Genomic DNA, 16,296 nt, shown 5'->3' on the forward strand with positions numbered 1-16,296 from the left:
TCCGAGTCGCGCTGTCACGTGGTCATGTTCTATCAGCGTTTTTTTTTTTTTTTTTTTTTTTTTTTTTTAATACTTCAAATCTCAGATACAAACAAAAAGGCACCATACAAAGATCACATCCAAACCTAGTAAGAAAAAAACAACAACACAGTTGTGAAGAAAAATAAAAACAAAAATACATTCATGAACCAACTATGGGGGTAAATTCTAACGCATGTAAACAAATTGCCATCATTCAAAAAAGATACAAGAAACCTGGCTTCTCTTTTTTCAGTCAGGCTCAATTCTTTGGTCATTACTAAAGTACGTTATATTTGGTTTTGCCTTAAAACATCGACATTTGTGAAAACAAAAATTACCTAAGATTAATAAATTATTAATTCCAAATTCCTTCCTTTTATCTTCTCTTAATGCACCAAATTTAATTTCTTTCATTGTTAGGGGGGCAAATTTAATTCCCCTGTACTGAAGCAACAAATGAAAATCAAACCAAAATTGTTGTACCAAACTACATGAAAAGAAAAGATGTTCCAAGTCTTCTTCCCCTGTGACACAGAACACACATTTACCTGTTTCAAATTAGAATTTTTGTTTTAGGAATTCATTGGTTAGATAATATTATTCAAAATTTTAAACTGTATCTCCTTTACTTTAGGGGGAACCATATCATCATTATTATTATTTTATTATTTATTTATGCCTCATCTCTTTTATTATTGTAAATACTCAAAGGAACTCTGGTCAAATCTAGAAACACTTATCCTGCAAAAAACATCCATCAGAATTCATTTGGACTGCTCAAACATAATAACACTTCCATCATAACCAATATAAAATTTTATATTTAGTAAACCTGTGCATTCTGTTGGGAAAATTTCATATTCACAATTCCAAATTCTCCAATTCCAGACCTTATAGATCCATGTTCCAGACTCCCATTTAAAATAAAAATAAAATATATAAAAAATATGTAAAAAAAAAAAATAAAATAAAAAATAAATAAAATTAATATTAAAAAATATAATAATTATTTATCATCCTTTACTTCACCCTGTCAATGGCATTAGATTTATTTTTATTATTGCCCAACTTGTGTCTTGTATATTCGAAAGACAAAAACAAACAAACAAAAAAAAAAAAAAAAACAACAACAACAAAGAAAGTTTGTACGAAAGAGCATTGTAGTCAGTAAAAAAAAAAAAAAAAAAAAATCTGGAGGGGGGAGGGGAGGGGGGGGATTATCTCGTAATTACGAGATACTATCTCGTAATTACGAGATACGAGATTGTATTTGTATTGTTTTTATTTTTTTTATGATTGTTTAAAAAAATCACTTTTGACACTGCTGAACTATGTATTTTGTATTGCCAGCACAGATTTAAAATAAAAGGGAAAAAGAAAGAAAAAGAAAGCGTTTATAAACTTCCGGATCGCGCTGTCAGATGTGCACGTTTTATCAGCATGTGCTTCCGGAGCCGCGGTTAATCCAGAACAGAAGGTAACACCGCAGAGAACATTAGTAATAACACGAGTACACGGATAAAAACGAAGAAATACATGATGCCCGTTTGATTAGAGAGCGAGCAGCAATGACTGAAGGCTTTACGTGACGAGGTTTGACTGTTTGGAGCGATGATAGTGTGAATATTTTGATTTCACGGTAACCGGGGAGGAACCACCCACTGATGTCGGAGTATAAGACTCCACAGAAGCCTCCTCCCGGGCTTGGGGCTTCGGTGACTGTCTCCGGGAGCAGAGCCAGGTCCGTGTCTCCTAAACCGGACACGATGGGAGCCGTAGCATCTCCCGTGTTCCACTGGCTTCACGATGTGGTAGCTGTCACTTTCCACAAGGCGAGGCGGACATTGTTCCAAGCAGCTATTTTGTTTTGCGTCCTCGTGCTTCTGCTGTGGGTGTCGATTTTTCTCTACGGGAGCTTCTATTACTCCTACATGCCCACTGTGAGCTTCTCCACCCCTGTGCATTTCTACTACACCGCGGATTGTGACAGCTCCGAGTCTGCGCTCTGCTCCTTCCCCACAGCCAACATCTCCTTCATGAAGAACGAGAAAGACCAAGTGATGGCGAATGGACAGCCCTACCGCGTATCTTTGGAGCTGGAGATGCCGGAGTCTCCCGTGAACGAGCACCTGGGCATGTTCATGATCAAAATGACGTGCTACACTAAAGGTGGAAAGGTTGTGTCGTCTATTGGTCGCTCTACCATGCTGCACTATCGCTCCAGCCTTCTGAAAACAATGAGCACTTTGCTGTTTTCGCCTCTTCTTCTGAGCGGGATGGCCGAGCAGAAGCAGCTCATAGAGGTTGAGCTCGTCTCGGACTACAAAACGAACGCGTATGAACCCACTGTTGGCGCTGTCATTGAGATCCAGTCCCGAAGAGTGCAGATATACTCGTCTCAGTTGCGCATACACGCTTACTTCACGGGTATTCGATATGTCTTGTACAATTTCCCTTTGACCTCAGCTGTGATCGGCGTGGCTACCAACTTCGCCTTCCTCAGTGTTATTGTGTTGTTCAGCTACCTGCAGTTCATATGGGGTGGGATTTGGCCCCCGGAGCAAGTGCGAGTAAGAGTGATGATGGGCGATAACAGCCGTATGCAGCAGAGGAAGCAAGAAGTGAAGAAACGCATGGAGAGGGAGAGCTCAATGAAAGAACTCAATTCTCCTAAAGTGATTGGAGCTATGAACGAAGCATCTTGCTCAAATCAAAATGACACAGAGGGAAAGAAAAAGCTCTCAGTGAGTGAAAGTGCCCCTGCGTTTGTGACCACAGGCGTAGTGTCTCATGAGTCGAACGATACAGAGGAGCAAGAAGGTGGAATTGTGTTTGAAGGATGCCCACTACCTCAGGAGAGTGAGACCATGCTGCGTCAGAGAGCTGGGCCCTGGATGAGCTTGTGAACTGCACAGCCTTTCAAAGCCAAAGTGGAAAAAGCAAATGATAAACAAAAGTATTTTATCTACAAAATATGACCTTATTCTTTAAAGGGTATATATAACAGTGTTTTCTGATCTGTGTTATAATGTTGTTTCCTCATCACCAGGAGTTTTTGTTTTGTTTTGTTTCACTCACATGCAAAAACCTGCTTATTTAGGCTGAGTTCTTCCTTGTTCCACCTTCTGTTGTCAATACAGGAAGTGCTCCACCGCATTTTGAGCTTTGGAAATATAGACAGATTAATAATAACGCATTACTCAGACATGTGTTAATGAAAGAAAACACAACTCACAACTCCTTTTTGAAGAGGTAACAACATTATAACATGACTAAAAGCTCACAAGAGACTATTTGGGTCGTGTAGGACCTTTAGTGCACTTTCTATGGCGTTTCTGCGGTTGCAACATACACATTTGTTCATATCTGGATGCAGAGGCCTCCTCACATGGATCATATCTGTTTATCAGTTGTGCTCAGTTTGGGCTGACATCAAAAGGAATGTTCAAGGATATGAGACATGTTTTAAATAAGCTTTACGTTCCCAAAACATTTACTTGTGTTCACAACATGGCAATTTTGTTATGTTTGTCACAACCTCTTTCCATGTTACTGTTTTATTTGTTACGTTTGTTTTAATACCACATGGTGTAGGTAACTATCACAACAGGACATGCTACATTCCTACTGAAGTGGCCTGAATGTTCCTGCCTGCAGCATGCCATTGGAATTGTCTTATCGATTCTTTGCAGCGATATCACAGTGGGGGTGTTGTGTGCTTATTTCTGTTGGTGGAATGTTCAACAGTTACCGTGGTGACACAATGCACTCATTATCAAACGCAGACAATCTTAAAACAGAATTAAGACTAGGAATGTAACGATATCCAAATCTCTTGGAACGACATTTTCACTATATACCTCTTACGGAACAATATTTACTGAGATGTTTTTTTTCAGAGGCTAAAAAACACAAATTGCTACTTTTTCCTCTTAAAATGCCTTGACAAGACTTAAACCAAAGATTTAAAAGTGCTTTGAACAGTTATGTCTTCAAGTTGTCTACACTGAAATGGAGCAAAGGATCATGGTCTATGTAGTTCCCTCTGTTTTAAGCAAAGAGACTTGTAATTTTGTGATGGCCCACGATATTACTGAGAGATTTTTGATGATACGATTTCACGATATTTCCATTATTGTTACATCCCTACTGAAAACTTAAGAAAAGATACAAAACGGATTTAAACAACACATTTTCAGGAGCCTGTGATCAATAAGAGCACTCATGGTCCTGTTTGGGTGTTTGACTTTCTCACCTGTTGCAGTTCCAACAGCGTCAGCTCTTTTTGGTCAGATTGTGTTAAAATAAAACTCAGATTAAGTCAAATTTTAGTAACAGAGCTTCAGACAGAGTAGTGCTTTCGCTTAGTGTCACCCCACCTGCAAAGTATCGATACGCAATTACATGTTTGGGTCAATTCTCTGGCATCATATAAGAGTTTGAATATTGTACGTGATCAGATATTGTTGACATTCCTGGTTCGATGCTACTTCAGAGACTGTTTATTGAATGTTGGTTGAGTGGTTCAGACGCAGCGGTGAGATGACTCTTTGGAGCGGATTTCACACAGACATGTCTTGTGATTCAGACTAACAGAGGGTCCCAGAGCTCAATTTGATTTGGCAAAAAATTCCCCAATAATAGACCAATATTCTCAAAGGCGTGTTTTATTAACTTCTCAGAGGAAAAATTGCCAGAGGGACATGATGTACAGCAGATTTAGCTTGTGTTAGAGCTGCTGTATGAGACTGGTCTAACTGCTTGGGCACATGCTATTTTATATTTGTTACAGTCACAGTAAGAAATTATTTATCTTTATTATCTGTTTTCATTCCAACAAAGCACTTCCTTTGTATTACTGTATGTACTTTATTTATGTAAGTGTTATGTAAGTGTTCAAAGTGTCTTTATTGTTACTTTGATACAGAATAGGCTTGTCACGATAACACATTTTGAAGTTTGATATATTGCTGAAAAAAATATAGACAATAAATCACCCAAGAGCATATTTAAACCACAAAAACTACTCTAAATCTACAATATTATTAAATAAACAGCAGAATGAATCACTTTAGTTCTGTGTTTGCATCTGTAATGAGTCATAGTAGTTGTTAATTCAACTTTTGATGGATTAAACATCTTAACAAAAAATAACCAAAAATGTCCCTGTAGTGCAAATAAAATGTACACACGATAAATACTGACCACAAAAATATTCAGCTTTCATGTGTTAAATGTAGGTCAATAAAGTAATTATCGTGACAGGCCTAGATACAGGTCATTGGAGTGTGTAGGTGAAATATTCTGATTGAGTAAGTTTACAAGCTTGTAGCAAGTTGGTGTAGCAAAAGCATCATTTCTGTTCTGTCACAATGTATTACTGCTAAAATAATTAAAATAAAAGGCTGGGTCTGTTTAAATTGTTTATTAATTGCAAATATATATATATTTTTTTTTAAACCACAAATTACCACAATAATATTTCATCACCAATGAAATAAGACAAAAAGAGTAAATGTTTGTTTACACATTTATCTCACTTGTCACTAAACCAAACTGGAATATAAAACATGTATTAATTTGTTAAAGGGCCCATATTACACTAATTTCTGATAAATGTTATAATGTTTCCTCATCACAAACATACTGGGAGTTGTGTTTTGTTTCATTCACACATGTTTAACACACAAATTATGCATATTTAGGCTGAGTTGAATCTCGGTTCAACCTTGTGATGTCATGTGAAAATACGGGAACCACTCCACTGTGTTTTTAAACTTCATACACCTTGACTAGAATCATTTGGATGATTTCAGCCCTGGAATTGCCAATCTCTAGTAAACAAAATTTAGCTGTTTACTTGTAAACTACCACATCATGACATCACAAGGTGGAACAGAGCATTTTGAGCTTTGGAGATGTTAGACAGACTAATAATACAGGATTATTCAAAGTCTCAAACATGTGTGAATGAAACAAAACACAACCCAACATGTTTCTGATGAGGTAACAACAGCATTTTTAATATTTGCATGTAACATTGGAGTTTGTTCAGTGTCACATTATCAAAAAGACTATAAAGCTTATGAGCTCTTTTTAAATCTGAGTAGAGAGATATTATGGGCCATTAGCCACATTTTTCAATGCCACAGACTCGCTCTGTCAAATAAATAATGCATTGGCGGTGATAGAGCATCTACTAATTGAATTTAACCCTCTATCGTTTGGAATTTTGCCTCAGCAGGAACTCTTTGTTGTAAAGATTTTTGTCTAACCTAAAAGTAAAGCTTCGATAAATACATAGGTTATAGAGGTTATATTAATTCTCTAAATCTATATATAGTGTTTTGTGCCTATTATTTAGTCATAATGATTTCTTTACCATATATGGTTCAAATACCATGGCCCAGCTCCTCTGCATACCCGGACCTGCATGCCCAGTTTTGAGTGGAGCACTTGAGAGGTGTTTTGAGCTGTCTGTCAGACCGCTCACTCTCATAGCTCATAGTAAAGGGTGTTTAAGAGTTCTGTGGCTCTTCACTGTGCTGCTGGCCCTCCTCTGTTACCTCAGCACTATTCTCACTGGTCACTTTTGATGTGTCTTCTTCGGTCTCAGGGTCGGGACAGTCTGCCCACCGCCCCACTCTCTTCACGCCTTCATTCACGGCTGGAGCATTCACACAGGGGTTGTGATCATAAATAATAAGTTTTAACCCTTCCATGTGACATAAACTTGGGAAGTAACGTATTTTGTTTCGATCCACGTCAATGACAGCGAGGCAGTGCATTTCTAACAACACTGGTGGGAATTCTGTCAACTGATTTCCAGCAAGCCAGATACTTTTCAGCTCCTGTAGTTTTCTTAGTTCTTCTGGTAAAGAGCGGATCAGATTGTAACCTAAGTGCAGAGTTTTGAGGTTGGGAAGCTCACATATTACCTTGGGGAAAACAGTGAAGCAATTAGTCTCCAGCCACAGAGTATTGAGCTCTTTGAGGTTTCTGAGTTCAGAAGGGAGGCTGCACAGCCTGTTGTTGCCCAGGTAAAGGATGCAGAGCTGGGGCAGTGTACAAATGGCTTCAGGGAACTCTTCAAAGCAGTTAAAGTCCAGGGCGAGCAGCTGCAGGTTCTTCAGGCCCTGTAGCGCTGGTGGGAGGCGGCTCAGTTTGTTGTTGCTCAGATAAAACTTCAGGAGCTCTTCAAACACACAGGTGCAGGCGGGCAGACGCCGCAGCTGATGGCTGCTCAGGTCCAGTGTTCGATCCAGAGGCATCTCCTTCAGTTCTCCCACTAAGAACTGCTGTATGCGCTCAGAAGGGATGAAGGTAATGACGCCTCGCATGGTGTTTCCCATTTTTATTCACAAGTCAAATCATGCCTCCTTAAATACAGTGTAATAGACAACAATTACAATCTTAAAACTTAAATGAAACAAATACAAATTTTCAATCATATAAAAAATAATTATCATAATTTCAAAGCACTTACTTTCCTCTTGCTGATGCCATGTGTTTACTCAGCCTAATGAGATGAGAGTGAGACTGGTCTCTGGACAGATAGTCTCTGTGCAGGCGACTATCTCTCCGAGGCTCTCGGCTTTGTCCTGACTTCTCAGGGCGATGGCAACCACACTGCTTTCTCCTCCCCGTTTGTGCCAAATGAGTTTCCCCCTCCGTGGGCCATGGCATAGGTAAGGAAGAGACAGGCCAGTGATTTGTTGGATAGGAAGAAGAATAGTTTTTAATAAATCAGTTTTACTCAGTTTACTGTGCTGGACCATGACATCATTCAACTTTTAATGATATCTAGCAAAAAACAGAATGTAAAAATCAGCACTGCCCCATAAACAGTTGTGTTTCATAAGTGTAGGTGTGTACAAGTTAGAAGCAAGGCACTAATTAGATTTTTATCTTGTATGTTCTATGTATTACATGTGAGTAATCTAATTGAAGCTTAGTTGTTTATTGATGCATTTAATGGTGGCTTATAGGTTAAATATTTTCACACAAAAGGCATAGGAAAGTATTTCATTTTCCTTATCCTTATCTGAGGCCACCACTGTTTTCTGTTGACAGACAGCCTGCTCAAGCACATATCCACCTTATCTGTCTCCAGCCTCCAGCAGACACCAACAACATGGACCAATGCCAAGTTGGCATTAAAATGTCAGGAAAACTATAACAGGACATATCAATGTAGTTTTACACTAAGGAACCTCAAATCTGGTTCAAAGTGTCCAACTTGAACTGTTGTTTGGCAAGTAATTAGCTATAGCCCAAATAATCAGCAGCAAATGCCACTCTAAATAATTAAATGATAATATTTCCACTAAAAAAAAACACTTTTTGCTGGATTGCTTCCTAATGTTTGTATACGGAAGTACTCTGCAGGTTGTAAGGTCAGAGTGCAAAGGTTTTTTTTTACTCAGAACAGCCATCTTGGATCTAAATGCTAAGAAGAGAAATTGATGCGGTAAGTTTAAGTGCTTTTTCGTTTTTTTGTCGTGTTTGTAATTCAGATTTACATTTAGTTAAAGACTTAAATCCCCGGGTGTTCTGTCAGTCCGGAGCGGCCCGGGGTGAGTCTCCGTGGGCCGTGGTCCCGCTCCTGCTCACGGACACAGAGCAGCTCCTGTGGCTCTGGACACGGCCTGATCTAACTCACTGTAGTGACAGCTGAGTGCAGATTTAATGTGGGTTTGTTGATATCAGAGCAGTTATTTACTATCAACATTTGAGCAGAGTTTATTTTCTAAGATCACATAAACTTAGCCAAGTAACTTAGCATGCTAACGCTAGCCCTGTTAGCCTTTAGCTTTGATGTTGGATAAATGTTGGAATAAGTGAAACGTTTCGTTTTTCTACAAAACATTTTTCACCAAGATAAGAGCTTCATTATTTTGGATCATGCTGCTTCGTTTCTTTCAACTTAACTCAATTCGTGGCTCAAGGAAAAGTCGTGTTATTGTTTTGAAAGTTCAGTCCATTTCATTATATTGGATTGGTGTTTGTTCGCCTGATGTTGAACCAAAAGAGACTTTAAGAGGATAAATACTAAACTTCTGTTTACTCTGAAGTATTATAGCATCATGATGAGATATATGTCATCACAATAGCGATCCGGCAGCTCATGTTGCTTCATGGCTCTTTTGTTTACTTTTTAGTTTACTTTGTTTACTTTTTTAGTGTCCAGTGCTCAACAGTTGTGGAACAAACGTCCATAGAGAAACATTTGCAAAAATAATGTAAAAACTTATTATGAAAAAGTGATTATGATGTCATAATTTGTTCATGGGTTTTAGACAAATAATTCTTTCATGATTTGAAGGACTTTGCGAAGACTCAAAATAAATAATATAATGATTAGAGTTGCTTCATTGCTATGACCACAAAGTGCAGATCCCAAAGCTTAAAACCCATGAACAGTTTATCTGAATATTCACATACACTCAAAGAGCTAATCTCTTTATTTTATATGGTTTTATATTGTTACAAACCAAAAACTTTCAAGTTCATAATGTAAGGTGTGTAGATTAGAGTTTTATGATGAAGTTCATTGGCCGCTTTTACATTTTATTCTCTCCTCATTTTTGTACAGGAGGCAAAAGGCATGTTTGGTGCTAGGAAAAAATTTCCTGACTTTGTGGAGGTGGTCGATAACGACTTTTCAGATGACAGCATGTACTACAACCAGCAGTCGATGTTCCCCCATCGGACAGACAAAGATGTGAGTGCGTTCTTTATGAGTTTGTTTTTCTGTGGAGGATGAAATTCAAACTTACATTTCTTCATGTTCTCTGATTTTATCCTGAAGATGCTGTCGTCTCCCTCACCGTCATCATCGAGCCAGCTGTCACAGCTCGGGGCAAGTTTGTATGGTGCACAAAGTAAGTGTATCTCTATTATATTTTTGCACCCAGTATATTTACATAGCTGCTAATGCTAATAGTTAGAGCTATTGTTATGCTTTTGTGATTTCATAATTTTCCTTTTCCCAGCAGGTGCACTTGGTTTCTCTGTAAGGGGTATGGGCAACAGTACACCTCAGTTAAACCGAAATCTTACTCAAGGCAACCAGTTACCAACTCATATCACCCCCACAACAGGGGTCCCAACCATGTCCCTCCACACACCTCCATCACCAAGCAGGTACAGACATCTGTTTATTTCAGTGAATCAGGATCAGTTTAGATGCATCACAAAGTTTTACCTGAAAAGAAACAATAAATGAAATCTACTCATATTTGATTATGGTAAATAGGGGGACTTTGCCAATGAACAGGAACATGTTAAATCACTCACAAGTTGGTCAAGGCCTTGGGATCAGTGGCAGAACCAACAGTATGAGCAGCTCTGGACTTGCCAGCCCGAACCGTAGCTCCCCGAGTATCATCTGTATGCCCAAGCAACAGCCAGCACGCCAGCCCTTCACCATTAACAGGTAGCTCTGTTGTATCATGCTGCTCAAAAAAATGCTAAATAAAAATTATTCTAACAGGTTTTTACTGTGTTTAGCATGTCCGGATTCGGAATGAACCGCAATCAGGCATTTGGAATGAACAATTCATTATCAGGGAGCATCTTCAATGGCACAGGTTTGTCTGACTCATGCATACACCTTGTATTCTGTTTATTTATGTGAGGTAATTTCTCTTAATTGTAATATTTATGCAGATGGAAGTGAAAACATTACAGGTCTGGATCTGTCAGATTTCCCTGCATTGGCAGATCGGAGTCGAAGAGAAGGGACAGGAAACCCATCGGCGGTGCTCAGCCAGCTGTCGGGCCGAGCTCCTTATGGTAACTGAAAACATTTATTACCCACTATATTTCAAACAAACCTTTTGTTAATCTATAATCTATACCCTGTACAGTTGGCATGGTGACAAAACCCTCCACTGATCAAACACAAGATTTTTCTATCCACAATGAGGACTTCCCAGCACTTCCTGGTCCAAACTATAAGGACCCAACGTTAAACAGCGATGACAACAAAAATGTATGTTTCTGTACCGTTGTCCTTTTGTGCACAGACATTACATGTTTTAATGAGTGTTTTAAATACTCCTCAGAATTTAAACGTCACAACCAAGAACACGTGTAACACGGATGGACCAAAATTCCCTGGAGACAAACCTGTGTCAGTTCAGAATAACAACAACCAGAAGAAAGGAATCCAGGTGTTGCCTGATGGTGAGCTGAGCTTAGGCTGTTTATTAATGCTGTATTTGCTCTGAGAGTGTGTGATGGTTGTCATATGTTAAAGGTCCGATGTTATGCAAAATTAAGCCATGTTAGGGTGTTGAGACCGCCTCAAAAATATACTTAGAGTTGTTTTGTTTCATTCACACATGTTTGAATAACCCTTTATTATTAATCTGATTACATCGCTAACGCTCAAAATGCCCTGTTCCACCTTGTGATGTCATGAATCGATATTTTTCAAGTTAACAGCTCCTTTTACCTTTTAGTTCAGTAGAGGTTGACAATTACAGGGTTAAAATCATCCAAATGATTCTAGTGAAGGTGTATGGAGTTTAAAAACACAGTGGGGCTCTTCCTGTATTACCACATGAGATCACAAAGTGCATTTTCTGTTTGAGAGAATAATAATATATTCAGGGTTTGTGTGTTAAACCTGTGTGAACATATTTGTGATGAGGAAACAACATTATGCATAGATCAGATAACAGCATAATAAGGGCCCTTTTATTCTTCCTTAAGGTCGGGTGACGAACATTCCCGCGGGGATGGTGACGGACCAGTTTGGGATGATCGGTCTGCTCACTTTTATTAGAGCGGCAGAGACTGATCCAGGCATGGTTCATTTGGCTTTAGGAAGTGACCTCACCACTCTGGGGCTCAACCTGAACTCCCCTGAGTAAGACACCTGTTCGATACTCATAAATATTCATAATTAAGACTGTAATTAAGGGAAGGAATTAAATTGTGTTTTTTCTTACAAGCATTTTGATTTCGCATTTTAAAGGTGCACTGTGTAACTTTTCTGGAGAGGGTCCACAATCTGTTTGTCTCCATGGAGATGTTAATGTTTGGTTTAAATTGTCCACAGTACGGCATTAAACTGTTTTACATTTATTTAACTACAGGTGTTATTTATTGCTCAAAAATATCTTAAAATACATGAATTCTTTCTGTCCTCTCTACAAATCTAACCTGTAATTTGGCTTGCACGTCTTTGCGGAAATTCCTAAGTTTATGGCCATTCTGTGGAACATTCTAAGCACATCTCCATGCAGACAAGCCAGATGGATCAGCAGAGAAGTTACGCAATGCACCTTGAACTTGTCCAGGAAACGTTTATATTAGAAAGGCTGAAATATAAAAGCTTAAAATAATACAAATAAACCCATGTATTTCAGAACATGTTTATAGAGATCTAAACACAAAGTCATTTTCATAAAAACGTTGGAGCTTTTTGTGGTTTTGATACTTACTGCCAATCCTACTCCAAGATGCATGTTGTAAATTATGAATGTTATACACTATTAACTCTTCTATGCCCAAATATTCTTATCATACTGGAGGTTTTATTTTACCTTTTGTTTTCACAGAAATCTCTACCCAAAGTTTGCCTCGCCGTGGGCATCAGCACCTTGCCGACCTCAGGACATTGGTAAGTTTTTCATAAATTGTATTGCCAAGTCTGGATTCTAATTCTTGTAGTTAAAGATTTAAGGTTTTGCCACAAATGCTAACAGTATAATTTTTTTTTTCAGACTTTCATGTCCCATCTGAGTACTTAACCAATATCCACATAAGAGACAAGGTACGCATTTTTTATAAGTATATAAAAGTTTGGAGACACTTTTTGTCTTTATTTCTATGACTATTTACAGTGTAGATTCTCACTGAAGGCATCAAAACTATGAATGAACACATATGGCACGTAGTAGACTTGTGAAATAACTTGCTTTAGATTTAAAAATATCCACCCTTTGACATTTCTTGACCCTTGTCCAATGAGCTTGATTTGGTCTTCCGATCATTTATGTTACTAGGTTATTTTTTCAGACCAACAGTTTGTTTTCATACCTGACGGTTTTGATTGCTCACTATTGGTCTTCCTCAGAGTGGTCACGTGATGTTGACCTGGGATACTGTCCTGAGGAAGTCGGTCTACAGAACCAAAACCTGTATAAATCACAGCAACATCACGTGACCACTCTTAGGAAGACCGCTAGTGAGCAGTCGAAACTGTATGAAAACAAAGTCTTTGTCTGAAAAAAAAAAAAAAAAAAGACACAGCTATGAGGGAGACTTCACCCAGAGGCGCATTGCGAGAAGGCCCAGGGTTTGCAGTGTTGTCAGCAAATCAAAGTGTGGATCCATAATTCCATACTTCATATATTTGATGTCTTCAGTACGTATATCAAATGTAGAAAGTGGTAAAAAAAGACATTAAATGAGAGAGTGTGTCCAAACCATTGACTTATGGTTTTGTTTTGCTGCTAAAAATATACACTACCAAAGTACCAAGGCATTACACAACAATTACAACTCTCAAGAGCGATGAGTAATTCTGCTCTCATTTCTCTAGCTGGCTGCTATTAAACTGGCTCGATACGGGGAGGACCTGCTGTTCTATCTGTACTACATGAACGGAGGAGACCTGTTACAGCTTCTGGCAGCAGTTGAGCTGTAAGTATCCACCTTACATTAGCCACTGTGAGGTTTTCTGAACTAAAATTAAATTAAACTTTATCCATTAGCTTTAATCGGGACTGGAGATATCACAAAGAGGAGAGAGTCTGGATAACAAGAGCACCTGGCATGGAACCCACCCTGAAGACCAATACTTACGAAAGGGGAACATACTACTTCTTTGATTGTATTAACTGGAGAAAAGTAGCCAAGGTATGTTCATATATATATTTGTATTTAATATTGAAGTGTTTTGGTGTGAGGAAACATTCTAAAGTTCTTCTTATTGTTTATTTTCTGAACAGAAGGGCTACTGTAGGCCATAGACTGTATTAAGAAGTGGACTAAGAAACAAAATAGCAAAATAAAAACACCAGGATGATGTGGAGCGGGTTAATACGAACATTTTAAGACCAAAATGAGGAGCCTGACAGCAGCAGACATGGAGAGAGGGCTGACAATTTTTCAGTACAAAGTGAATTGGAGCCAGAGTCTGTGGAGTCATAAGCATGTTCATACTCACTTCCTGTTTGCAGCTGCTTGCGGGTTAGCTGCGTGCATTTATCTGTAGTCTATGGTTTCCACAGAGTATGGAGTGAATGAATAAAGACTACACTAAGGCTTGCACTTATAAGAATGAATTTGGAGCCGAGTTTCATATTAGTAATAGGGTATAATTTACGGATAAAATAGCGAAATGTTATCGGGTTCTTTTTTCAGACTAAGAGTTTGTTTTCATACCTGACAGTTTCAGCTGCTCACTAGCGTGCTTCCTCAGAGTGGTCATGTGCTGTCCGGTAGGAAGAGAGTGTCAAAACCTGTATAAATCAGCTGACCGGACACGTCACAGAGACATCACGTCACCACTCCGAGGAAGAGTACAGAGAACAGTCGAATCTGAATGAAAACAAACTATTGGTGTGAAAAAAGAACCAAATAACATAGATTATCGGACGAACAAATGAACCTTGTTGGACTAAAATAGCAAAATAAAAACACCAGGGTTATGTAGAGTGGGTAAATACGAACATTTTAAAACCGAAATGACGAGGCTCACTGTAGCAGTTACATAGAGAGGTGAGATTTTTTAATATAGTGAATTGGGCACAGAGTTGATGGAGCCGGAAATGTGCCCATGTTCACTTCCTATTTGGAATGTGGTGGGTAGCGGGTTATGTCCACTTATATATAGAGTCTGTGTCCATGACCCACTCCAAAACAAGCACAAAACAGGTAGAAAACAACAATTAGTCTAAATTAGCAGAACTAGTTTTCTAACTGACGAGTAATTTATCACAGAAAATTCACATCCCCTTGTCGGCATAACAATCAAGCATCACATACAACAGCAGTAACTTTAACAACAAATAAGGAGTTACAAAAACAGCAAAAGGTGTACTCAAATATCAGATCATTACACTGTTTTTTGTGTCTGATTAAATTTTGTTGCAGGAGTTTCATCTCGAGTACGACAAACTCGAAGAGAGACCTCATGTGCCAACAGCGTACAACTACAACCCAGCACAGCAGGCCTTCTGAGGCCACAGGCACTCTGCTGATGTGCACCAGTCTGGCCCCAGCGCGGTGGGGCAGTTTACAGTTTGGTTTTAACCCCTGGGGGGCGCTATAGGGCTGTTTGACTGTCAGACTGCCCAGCCTTTTCCATTTACATGCTGCCCAAACATTTGTTCTGATTTGATGTTTTCTGTGATCCGTCTTGTTTCAGGGTCTGTGAAGTTTACATCTCAGTTTGTTGCGTTTCTTTTTTCTTTTTTTTTCAAAGACTCTCCACACGAGGCTCAGGCCTGATTTTAAAAACTGTTGAGACAAGCAGGGAAATCAAACTATTCTCAAACAAAAGTAAAGGTGGAGAGACATGCAGTGTCTATTGTTGCACTTTGTTTAGTAATAAAAGAACACAACATTTGTTTGTGCTTTTTTACGTCAACACTCCCAAAAATCTCTTTGTTCAGGGAGTTCAAAACATAATTCATTGCATGATACTTTTTTCTTACATTACCTTTATACAATGCTTCTTCTCCAGTGCGGACTCCATCAGAGCCTTTCTCTCTGTTCTGTGGGTTAGGCGTATTTCAGAGATGCATTCGTTTTTCACAAATGTGAATTTGTCCGCATAAAGAGGCAAAACAGCTCCACTGTTTGCCTCAGATCAAGCTAAACTTTCCAGTCTTTGTTAAAGTTTTTGTAAGAAATGTGAAATGTAAATGTTTGATTTTTGCATCACATAATTTAGTATGTACAGATATGTATATATGATTGCTCTATATAAATATATGTATGTACATATATATGACATCTATTTTGGAAGAAATTTGCCCTGCCTTGTTACCTAGTTTTTATTGGGTGAGCATGGTGCAATATGTAGATGTTATTTCTTGAGCTGGTGGGCAGGTGCCACATGGCACTGTGGGCACTTAGACTAAACCAAGGTTTGCCTGAAGCTAAAGAAGCTGTGTAAACAGCACTGGCAGCATTTCATTGGATTAGGAAACTGACTGAAGAGATGATGAGACCAATCTTGTACTTTCTGAAGTTTTCTTTGTATTAAAGATGAAAAGGCTTTACCCACATGATTCTATATTTCTTTGCATT

The 16,296-nt window shown here is 38.6% G+C and overlaps 3 protein-coding genes across 6 annotated transcripts; 2 read left to right on the forward strand and 1 right to left on the reverse strand.

The window, feature by feature from the left end:
* The first annotated feature begins 1,468 nt into the window (after positions 1 to 1,468).
* Positions 1,469 to 5,441, forward strand: LOC110165946 (seipin-like). The gene has a single exon (XM_020931146.2). It carries the CDS (start codon positions 1,686 to 1,688, stop codon positions 2,925 to 2,927), a length of 1,242 nt encoding a protein of 413 aa, XP_020786805.1. The 5' UTR covers positions 1,469 to 1,685; the 3' UTR covers positions 2,928 to 5,441.
* A 1,098-nt stretch (positions 5,442 to 6,539) lies between these two features.
* lrrc10 (leucine rich repeat containing 10) lies at positions 6,540 to 7,373 on the reverse strand. The gene has a single exon (XM_020931113.1). The coding sequence runs from the start codon at positions 7,371 to 7,373 to the stop codon at positions 6,540 to 6,542; it is 834 nt and encodes a 277-aa protein (XP_020786772.1).
* A 1,030-nt stretch (positions 7,374 to 8,403) lies between these two features.
* On the forward strand, positions 8,404 to 16,272 carry cnot2 (CCR4-NOT transcription complex, subunit 2). Of its 4 annotated transcripts, none has more exons than XM_055155254.1 (15): positions 8,404 to 8,491; positions 9,617 to 9,745; positions 9,833 to 9,905; positions 10,017 to 10,167; positions 10,280 to 10,459; positions 10,534 to 10,613; positions 10,693 to 10,818; positions 10,893 to 11,017; positions 11,091 to 11,211; positions 11,743 to 11,899; positions 12,594 to 12,655; positions 12,759 to 12,808; positions 13,580 to 13,680; positions 13,752 to 13,896; positions 13,989 to 16,272. In XM_055155254.1, exons 1-15 carry the CDS (start codon positions 8,468 to 8,470, stop codon positions 14,007 to 14,009), a joined length of 1,545 nt encoding a protein of 514 aa, XP_055011229.1. In that variant the 5' UTR covers positions 8,404 to 8,467; the 3' UTR covers positions 14,010 to 16,272. The 4 variants fall into 4 exon arrangements, with proteins under 4 accessions (XP_055011229.1, XP_020786746.1, XP_020786748.1 ...); XM_020931087.2 differs by having other exon boundaries at positions 15,136 to 16,272; XM_020931089.2 differs by having other exon boundaries at positions 10,020 to 10,167; positions 15,136 to 16,272.
* The last annotated feature ends 24 nt before the right edge of the window (positions 16,273 to 16,296 follow it).

This window comes from Boleophthalmus pectinirostris, unplaced genomic scaffold (assembly GCF_026225935.1).
Source record: "Boleophthalmus pectinirostris isolate CB_2022bp ecotype Guang Dong unplaced genomic scaffold, ASM2622593v1 HiC_scaffold_2, whole genome shotgun sequence".
NCBI classification, from domain to species: Eukaryota; Metazoa; Chordata; class Actinopteri; order Gobiiformes; family Gobiidae; genus Boleophthalmus; species Boleophthalmus pectinirostris.

Coding starts and splice junctions, on each gene's coding strand:
- lrrc10 (XM_020931113.1), bottom strand. CDS start 7,373: ATGGGAAACACCATGCGAGGCGTCATTACCTTCATCCCTTCTGAGCGC.
- cnot2 (XM_020931087.2), top strand. CDS start 8,468: ATGCTAAGAAGAGAAATTGATGCG. Junction 10,614..10,692: donor GAGCATCTTCAATGGCACAG/GTTTGTCTGACT, acceptor ATATTTATGCAG/ATGGAAGTGAAAACATTACA. Junction 10,819..10,892: donor GTCGGGCCGAGCTCCTTATG/GTAACTGAAAAC, acceptor TACCCTGTACAG/TTGGCATGGTGACAAAACCC.
- LOC110165946 (XM_020931146.2), top strand. CDS start 1,686: ATGTCGGAGTATAAGACTCCACAGAAGCCTCCTCCCGGGCTTGGGGCT.